Below are 10,111 nucleotides of genomic sequence, written 5' to 3'. Positions count from 1 at the left end.
GGTGTATATAAGGTTTATTGGCTACAATAATATCAATATTAGTAATAATGAAATAGGTCGTTGTTATGTTCGTTTTAGGTGTTAACAGAATTAACGAACGAAAGTCTTTCAGAAATAGTATATCTTAAGTAAATAGTACATATTTCTTTATGCGAATCTGTTTAACTAAGTAAGTAAGTAAGTGTTAAACTACCTCTGTGAGTCGAAATCATATATAATCACATCCTATCGTTACTTGAGCTCTCCAGCATATAATCTAATTGGCATCTATCAAGGAAAAGGAGAAGGAGGTTGACGCAACAAAAAGTACAGAGACTTTCAAACCGTCAACTATAAACTACAAAATATAGATAGAAATGAAATCTTAAAATTCTACCTACTAAACAATGAGTAACATCCGTAGTATCATGTTACAATGAAGTAGGGCTAATCTAGGATTTCAGCATCTATTCTTGAACAAAATTGATGTATTTACCTATTTTTGGATTGTAGGAGCTGTCACATCTAAATATATAATCCAATCTGCCCAACGTATCTAATCTCCTGAAACCAGTTGCACAAAGAAAGTTGAATATATAATTTAGCAAGATAGATATATATGACAACATAATTGGCATCTTTCTCACAAAAGAGTTGGTTTCATTAATTATAGGAAACAAGTACAATCGTTAACTTAAATGAAGAATAAATGAGAAATAAAGAATTAAAACTGCTCCACACGACTAAAAGTCGGTTGATGAAAAGCTTTCAGACAGCATCCGCCATCTTTCTTCAGCTGTGAAGCAAAAGTCACGTGACCTGGAAGTCGAAGGTCACACAGGTAACGTCACACACGGGCTAAATGTTGGCTGTACTGATATGCTATTAATACGTACTGAAATTGAAACCAGTTACAATCTTCCTCACAAAAAATGGACTCAAAACATCTTTAAAGTATCTTTTTGACAAACAAAAAAAAACAAGCAAATAAACACAAACAAACAGAAGCACTACTACTCACGGGCTGTATTGATCTGCTTTTGATACGTACTGTAATGTTCACCTTTAGAGAACTCCCCACGCCTGGATCTCCTGGATCATCTGCAGCAGATCTGGATCCGCCGGGATCACTACCAAACGTATCAAACGGGCGATCACTCCGTACAGACAGTCGGCTTTGAAGTCTGCCGTCAGCTGTTCCAGCGTGTAGCTATGAAGGCCCGTGGGTTCCAGATCTGTAGAATATACATGTATTCAGAAAATGGGCCGTTGGAACGGAAGGATGGGCGTCTAATTCAGAATATATCGATGTTTCTTTGTCCTTCAGGTGAGATAAATGTTTTCACAACGATGCAACTGCAAAAATGAAAGAAAATGAAAGAAAACGTAGCATCCAATTTTAATGCTTTACTGTGCAATTTGGACACTGATGATAGAGGTCCGTGAATAATGTCATCAGGTTAAAAAACATTGAATAACAAGGCTCTTAGTTCTCAACCAGCATCTACGAGCCTCGGGGTAAGTCAAAATAAACCCCTTTTGAACCATAGCATCTTAATTTTTGCATGAAATCAGCTGAAATCAATTTGGCACCGCTGTGAAGTAACCTATCTTCTTGAGAAATATCGCAATGTGTTGTGCAGTCGCTCGAGCTCGTAGAATCTGCACAGCACATTGGGATGTTCCAGTCCCAAGAAGATATGTTCCTCTACAATAGTGCCAAATTTCAACACGTTTCATACACAAATGAACCTACTATGGTACTTAGGGCGTTTAATTTTGACTTACTCTCGTATGTACAATCAACAGCCGCCGTTTCGGCATCTATCTATCACCTTCCTCAGGTCAATACTTGCTGGTACTATTCCACACTGCAGCTAGGTGTCGCTGCTAACAATGCAGTCCCAAACGTTAAATATCATCTCAAGTGCGGTCCCAAACGTAAACCATGGTCATATGTAGAAGAAAGTTACGGGTAATGGAGATCCTCACCGTTCGGACCGAGGGTCTCCTGCAGTTTGCGGTGATAGTGGGCCAGGATGTCGTCCCTGTGGTTGTGAAAGACGTCCCAAGTCGCGTTGCAAAGAAACAGAAGCGTGAGGTCGAATGTTGGCGGTGTGTACATATACGTCTGCCAGTCCACGAGCCTAAGTTCAGTCGGCACGTCTCCAGCGTACTATGTTTGGGCGAATGACAGCAACAATAATGAGTCGTTTAGTAAAGCAATGAAAGACTACAATCGAAAATCTTGACTGTGGCCCCAATAATGCTTGCGTTTTAACAAGAAATGAATTTCAAACAAACGTGACATACTGTTTAACGTTTGTACTCGATTAGTTTTTTTAAAAAGTAGTATCAGTATCAGTATCAGAAGCCAGTTGATGCTATATCTACCATTGAGAACATTGTATAGCCTACAACCGTCATGTAGTTTATACTAGATTAGTATACAATGTACAAAATGTATGTAACCAGTTGATACTTTCTACCATTTACAACATTGTATAGCCTGGCACCTTTCTGCAGTTTCACTAAATAAGTATATGACGTTATGGCTAGTAGTATTTTGCCTTACATTGTACCTGTTGCAATTGTTGTGCAATAAACTTTTACTTGACTTGACCTGTCTTACCTTAATCATGATGTTATTCATCCAACAATCCATATGACAAAGCACCTTAAGCTTCGGGTCCTCCTCGAAGATGCACATTGGGTCTAACTTCTCCAGACGAGCTACCAGGTCTGCCTGGTCAGGAAAAGCTGCGGCAAAGCCCTTCACGCCGATCTGAAACTGGATATTTGCTGCATGGGTCACAACTGTAGCTGCTGAGGAATTCATGATCCAGTCGTACTTCTCGGGAAGGGGGACGCCCGAGCGGAGCTCCAGCCGGTGTGACAGGCCGTGCAACTGCGCCAGGGCGCCGACTGCCAGCATCATCTCCGCACGGCTCAGCGGTTGGCGGTCGGGTTTTATGGAGAACCCCTGAGCTTTCAGGTTCTCCATAACCCTGACGGACACCATGGAGCGTGGATCGGTGGCGGCGAAGTAGCACTTTGGAAGGAACAAGGTATCTGCAGGAGGGAGATGTTCGCCATCTTCATTCCCATGCCCTGTGATCGGTATTGCCACAGATAGGAGCTCGGGAACCACCTGGGAGTAGAACTTTACTTCAATCGTCTCTATGTTGATATGGAAATCCTTTGAAAACTCCTTCACTACTGTATACGGCCGCTTGAAATCTGTCAGTTTGGCGACGAGACTGTAGCGCTGACTTGTACCATTCCTGGTCCCCACCGCTTCAAAAGCGACCATATCGCTCATGAACCCTTCGCCATGGTTGATGGTTCCCTTGACGTCAACCTCCGTGATGATGATGCCCGGGAGGTCCTTCTGCAGTACCTTCTGCACCCAGGAGGGGGCGATGTCTTCTGCAGACTGCGGAATGGCGATCTCGGCTGTTGACGTCATCTTCAGTAATATTTCTTTAACTTTCAGGAAGAATAGAATATTTGGGAAACACTTTTGGATTTTCAAACAAACTCAATTTTGTACTATGTATAATGATTGGTGCCATGTATTGTATCATGCAATAAAGTTCTTCTGCATACGACTTGTATTTCCCTTCTACGATCACGAAAGAAAGAAGCTGTTTAAAGAGGCCACCAAATTCCATCCTAATTTCCCCACTTTCACAGGTAAAAAGGAAACTACTCTCCTCTTAACATCACAAAACCCACACATTATAGAAGAAGTGGGATCATTCGTCTTCCACTGTCCCGGAAAAAGAAGCTGAACCCAATGAATAAGTAGAATTAAGTGTCAGTAGTTAAACAAGAGTAGTCACATGCTATTCTGTTCCTCATTGTCTGTCAATCCTTTTTCATGCTACATGTAATTAGCCTACGGGCAAGAATGTGCAATAAACGTTCTGTATTGAGAACATGTACGCATGGTTACTAGTTTATGTGCAGTACCCGTTTGCGGTCGGTCTGCCTTTTTACCGGAATGCCCCGGAATACCCTTTTGACACCGGAATGCCCCGGAATGCCCTTAAATGATGGTGAATTCTACCGGAATACGCTAGGCCTTGATGAGTAAACATCACAGGTTGCTGTATTTTGGCATGAAATGATATATTTATGGCCCAGTGAACAAGAAATCACTAGATATTAGTGATGGCCATCGGACGGTCGGCACCCACGCCAGTCGCCATGTTTGTTTTTATTGCGGATTACAATGTTTGTTTTAAATAGCAGGGTCATAGTACACAAAAAGGAGGTGAATTTTGTCGCAAATACAGTATGCTTTGGTAAGCTAACATCGCAGGCTTCCATACCTTCGCATAAGATAACGTATACATGACCCTGGGATCACGAAATCACTAGAAATCCAAGGCGATCGGCGATAGTTCACCGGCCAGTCACCATGTTTGTTTTCATTGCGGATTACAATGTTTGTTTGGTGGGGTCACCGTGGTGAGACATGCACATAAAGGGAGGTGAAATTTCGGAAATACAGTATGCTTTGGCAAGTTAACATTGCAGGTTGCTGTATTTGGGCATGAAATAACGTATATAGGATCCTGGGAACTAAGAGACATTACCGGGCGATATGTTTATGATATTTTTTATAAGTGTGATGAAGCTATGCTCTCCTAATGGAGGAATAAACAAGAAGAACACACTGGGCTAAGTACAGGTCACAACAAAGCATATTGAACGGATACAGTTCACTGATACAAAATAGAAATTCAAAGCGGTCGCAAGTTTACCGCTTGAAGGCCATTGGGCGCACACGCCCCATATTGATTATAACGCAAACATTGCCTATATATGTCGGTGATCAAATAACAATTATAATGTAGATATTACAATAGAGGGCGCAGGGGAGATAATAAATGAATTACAATAGTGCCCTATGCAGATTTGCTAACGAGCGAAAATAAGTAACAATTTAGAACTTTTGACCGACGGAAACAAGCGATAGAAAGCCACGGAATTTTAGAATATACAGTACATTTCAAAAGAAATAAGCAGCCATGCTACAATTTCGAGTTCGTTGCTATAAAAACTCCTTCTGCCAGTTGGATATGGTCTTTGCAACTTTGCTTGGAGACTACAAATTTACCAAGTTCACCCCAAATGGGCAAAATCCGGCGTCGCGGATTGGTGTTGGATTATGCTACTTAATACAACGAGATGTCTATGAAATGATGAGTGAAATGTGAAAGCGCCCATGTCAAAGCAGAGATTCCTTTAGATTATTGCTTCAAAGACTGGACACTCCCTCATTCAACAGGGCCCGCCATACCATTGTTTATTTCGATATGCTTCTTCGCGACGCAACGGGCCGGGATCGCCCGGTAATGTCTAGTTCCCAGGGTCACGTATACGTTATCATTTGCCAAAGTATATCAACCTGTGATGTTAACTAACCTAAGCATAATGTATTTGCGACATTTCACCTCCTTCTTGTGCATCTCTCGCTAAACAAACATTGTAATCCGCAATAACGCGCGGTCCGGACAGTGCTTGGATGGGAGACCAACCAAGGACGTCCGGATTGCTGTAGCCTCACGAAGCTTTCCACGAAATCGTCTTCCGGGAGGGACGTAAAACGGGGGTCCCGTGCTCGAGGAGGTGCCTCGAACACGTTAAAACAGCCTCATTACCCTATAGCCTACACATTGGGTACCTGCCTGTGGCACTGGCTGCAAATACACCTGATATTATAAAAACAAACATGGCAACTGGCCGGGGCGCCGACCGATGGCCATCACTAGTTTCTAGTGATTTCTCATTCCCTGGGCCATAAATATATCATTTCATGCCAAAATACAGCGACCTGTGATGTTTACTCATCAAAGCATAGTGTATTCCAGTAGAATTCACTCTCCTTTATGGGCATTCCGGTGTAAAGGCAGACCCGTAAAAAGGCAGACCCGTTTGCGGTCACTTGAGGCAACTTGCAGACTTCGAGGTGAATTGTGAAAAAGAAAGTTCACTTGAGCAGGAAAGAAATGCGTCCGTATATGATCTATGTGCATGTGTCTTATCTATTCAATAAGTGTGCATCCAGCAGGACAGCGGAATAATTAAACGTCTGAAAACAACAACAATTTACATTGTCGCATCACATCGCACAACACTGTAACAGATGGCTTGGTTTCTGATACTGTAAATGCAGAAATTTTCACGGTGGTTTTATGTTCTCGGTTCGCTGGATACTCAAAGATGACAACATGAATGTATTGCAATGGATGCTGTAATGATGGACTATTTGGATAGGTTATAATAATAATAATAAGTTTATTGCAAGTTCTTGCCCGTAGGCTAATTGCAAGTACATGAAACATGGAATGACGGACAGACAATTGGTAACAATATAGCATGTGACTATTCTAGTTCAAATACTAACACTAGATTCTATGTTATTTGGGTTTAACTTCTTTTTTTCGAGACAGTGGAAGACGAATGCTCACAGAAATAATCACAGAAATAAGAAAGCCCATATCTAATCTAAACATTCCCACGACACCCCCTCCTACACATCTGATGACAGTCACGGGACTTAGAAAAACTAAGGTACCTTTCTGTTCGAAAACATCTGCCTTACTTGCTGCTAAAGCAGGAAAAATACCTAAATGTAGCAACGTGAATGGACAGTGGATGTCATCTGTAACCATGTTACAACTGTCTTGGTTTTGATTTGCACTCCGACCGCATGTTTAGACTGAATGCGTATCTTTCTCGTTGTGTAATCTATACATTCTCTTGTCCTACTCACTTTGGTCAAAACTGATCAATTTCTACCGTTTTTGTGCTTCTAGCAGACTACCTTCGACAACCGCTAACACACAAGTATGTCATGATCCAGCAAGGAAAGTAGATCAAATTTCGGTTTCAGGAAATTTCGCATTTCTACGCACAACATTAGGTGTTAATAATGCTGAATAAGCTTAAGTTTGGTTAAGAATATGTACGAAAGTAAGGTCAATGTGTTATTACTTGCATTACAGTGGAAGCTCCTGCATCAATGTAGTGTAAAGAAGGTAGACTACACAACGTTAATTACTTACCTGAGAGTTTAGATGTCGTGTCTTCTTCCTCGGAATACAAGGGGCAAAAGAGACCGTTTTATGTGTTCACTAAGAGGTATTCTAGCTGTGTATGTGGGTGGATGCCTCTCAGGCCTTGTCCACTTGGTTCTGGGGGTGTTTGTGCGTTTTCTGCGGTATAAATGTAGTACACATCTGTTTTAGTGCTGTATAGTGTAGTTTGATTTTGCAGGGTAATAGACATGTTTCTATGTACGTCATGTGCAGCCCCCTAGCACATTCAGGAACTTTGCACCACCTTGTCCCTCACCACTAACCAACCAACGTTGGAGGCGGTTTTGGAGCAGTCTGACACGTTTTAGGCCACGGCTACGCCTATCTTTTGCAACGACCATGTTACAACCATTTTATAAGTAGTACACGGCATACACCCAATCGAGCCCAGAATGACTTTCAAACCTATTCTCTTCCATGTCGACCTTGTTAGACCACTTTTCATGCGAGTGTGGAGTTAGCGTTAGGGTTAGGGTTAGGGCTAGGATTAGACTTACTGTTATGGTTAGGGTCTAGTAAGTGGAAATATGAAGTGTCAGACATGATAGGTCATGGGGTCAAAAGAAGAGGGTGCTGATTCACGCAGATGTATTTTTATGTGGTATTTTTCCCATTTTCGCCCAAGGTGATTTCGCCCGATGAAATTTTCATCAGTGCATTGAAACCAGAGATTTAAAAGTCAATCAAAGAACACATACAATACATCTAATAATAAGCAGGAAATATCCCATCGGGTGACGCGTGTTTTCGCTGTGGGGAAATGGGGATTCGCGGGTCCCTTGAAACCGCACAAGAAAAAGCTAGCCACCAATTTGTAGCCAACGACGTACGACGTTCGTATGGAAAAATATCCCTTAAACCGCGATTTTTCGAGAAAAATACAATTAAAAAAATTCTACTGGGGTAACGTTATATTTTCGGAAATTTTGCCGTTATTTTAATAACAAATTCGTACATATTTGAGCAGTTGGTGGCGGCGAAATAGGTATCTACTTTTCAGCCCTGTACAAAACACATTTATGTTTAACAATTGATTATTATTTCTATTTCTAAAAGCAAAAGAATTGGCGTCCTGAAAGTTTTTTTTTTCATTAAGCAACCAAAAAGCTTCTTTGAAGTATGCACAAACTAAAAAAAAAGAGTTCTAGCACAACAAAAAGCAAAATTGACATTTATCAAACAATCGATTATTATTTCTACAAACAGAAATCCTTACATATTATTGAATGTTGAATTCTGTTATCTAACCAATAGATATGAGCTCTACACTACACAGGTACCTAAGTATTCATACACATTTTACATAGTCCTTGCAAGTCCATACTTAAGCTACTCATTGTCTACACTTAAGAAGCGCCATATTTCTTTGACATTTTTCCCTTTAAACAGCTGTTCACATATACACTTTACGTCTTCTACCAATGCCCATCAAATGACAACTTCATCGTCATTAACAATTATACATCTGACAACACACATCACATATACATCACATCCCATTACATTATACTCCTCAACTAACCACCTGTAAATAATCATTTTCATTCAGGCGAAAATGGCAGCTTTTTGCAGAAACATTTGTTTCACAAATGACTCTCTTTTTGCAACAAGATGTTATATTTCTGTTACATTTGCTACAATGTAACCTTTTGGCACATACAATGTATCAAATCCCCAGACCTTATCAATAATAGATCTGTAGACTTTGTTGTGAACCGCTCTGTGATCAGCGTTAATTGCGACTAATTACCGAATCAGTCATGTTCTGTACACACACGCGCTTGTTCAAAGGTTCCGGTCACAACCGAGTCCATGTTATCTCTCTGTTGTTTCAACAAAATTCCAAACTACTTGAGTCGCTGTTTATCTACATTGCTGTGGGGCTACGTGTGAGAGAATGTCCGTATCAGAACATTGCGTTGTATCCATCCGTTAAAGTAGCCTCAAAGAAGGCTATATCTGTCGGCCGTAGCAATGACTTGATATTTCATCAAGGCAATACGATCTGCATCTGTATCCGTATCTATATAGCCGGCGTAACAGATCAACTTTTTACATAACACACCAAGAGTACATAAATTTCCAACAGTATAAGGTCATTGTAGCTGGCATGCTAATTTTGCGAGGAAACACAGCAAAAACTACACTATTATCACTAACGGAACGGGTGTAGGAAGCATAAAAGAAAGTGTGTTTATGTTCAGGTTAAGTAAGGTGTTTGCGGCTGATTTTGATGAGATTTATGAAGGATAAGTCAAGAAAAGTTTAAGGTGTCAGCGGTCCGTGGCCAAGTACACGTAGTACTCTTCAAATTGGTCGCCTCTTGATCAAACAGGTGCTGCCGGTCGGTCGGTCACATCGGCTCGGTCACATCGGCACCGGTGCCTGTAGGGGGTGTAGCCCCGGGCGGTTCTCTCGGCACCGATTCTCACGATTAGCTTTCGGCGTTTTCGGTTGATGGGTCCCGGGTTGATTTTAACTCGTGCCCAATAATAGCCACAGTGTGTCCCGCTTGGTCAAGCCCGAAAAGGACATAAACAACCCGGCGGGGCCCCCTTTTCCAATTGTGACCGAAGCATTACACGGAATGGCTTTGCACATATAGTTCTTTGTTACTTGTTGTTGGAATAAGCCCGATATTTTGCAACGTATTTTGCTACTGTGACAGCCACATAATACCTGTGCTTATAATACAATAGAAGGAAAATGAGCCATTTTTGGTGTAACGAAAACAATGGCCTAAAGCTGATTATTTTAAACATTGTGACGACCAAAGTTTAAATGTTGAGGGAAACGTTCAATGTGTCATTTATATTGAACGATATTTCGTGTGGCATATTTGGTATGAAACGTGAAAAATACAAGTTGCCTTACATTGAACAATATGTACCTGTCGTTCTACTTCCTCTTGCTAGATGTCGCTGTTACCTCACTTAACATCGATATGCCTTCAGGTACATTTTTTCTTTTATCATATAAACGCTGATAAAACTTAACAAAAAACAAGCAACAGTCATAGA

At 41.1% G+C, this 10,111-nt stretch overlaps 1 protein-coding gene across 4 annotated transcripts; it reads right to left on the bottom strand.

Annotated features, from left to right (window-relative positions):
* On the bottom strand, positions 1-7,167 carry LOC136430560 (uncharacterized). 4 transcript variants are annotated; one of them, XM_066421285.1, is made up of 5 exons: positions 7,059-7,167; positions 2,612-3,468; positions 1,972-2,155; positions 1,001-1,214; positions 1-798 (listed from the first exon to the last, which is right to left on the bottom strand). In XM_066421285.1, exons 2-4 carry the CDS (start codon positions 3,446-3,448, stop codon positions 1,045-1,047), a joined length of 1,191 nt encoding a protein of 396 aa, XP_066277382.1. In that variant the 5' UTR covers positions 3,449-3,468; positions 7,059-7,167; the 3' UTR covers positions 1-798; positions 1,001-1,044. The 4 variants fall into 4 exon arrangements, with proteins under 4 accessions (XP_066277382.1, XP_066277399.1, XP_066277408.1 ...); XM_066421302.1 differs by having other exon boundaries at positions 1,031-1,214; XM_066421311.1 differs by having other exon boundaries at positions 1,043-1,214.
* Positions 7,168-10,111: the final 2,944 nt, after the last annotated feature.

The sequence above is a fragment of the Branchiostoma lanceolatum genome, chromosome 1 (assembly GCF_035083965.1).
Source record: "Branchiostoma lanceolatum isolate klBraLanc5 chromosome 1, klBraLanc5.hap2, whole genome shotgun sequence".
In the NCBI taxonomy this organism is placed as follows: domain Eukaryota; kingdom Metazoa; phylum Chordata; class Leptocardii; order Amphioxiformes; family Branchiostomatidae; genus Branchiostoma; species Branchiostoma lanceolatum.
The sequence above is the reverse complement of the archived record's forward strand: the minus strand, read 5'-3'. Positions and strand labels throughout refer to the sequence as shown.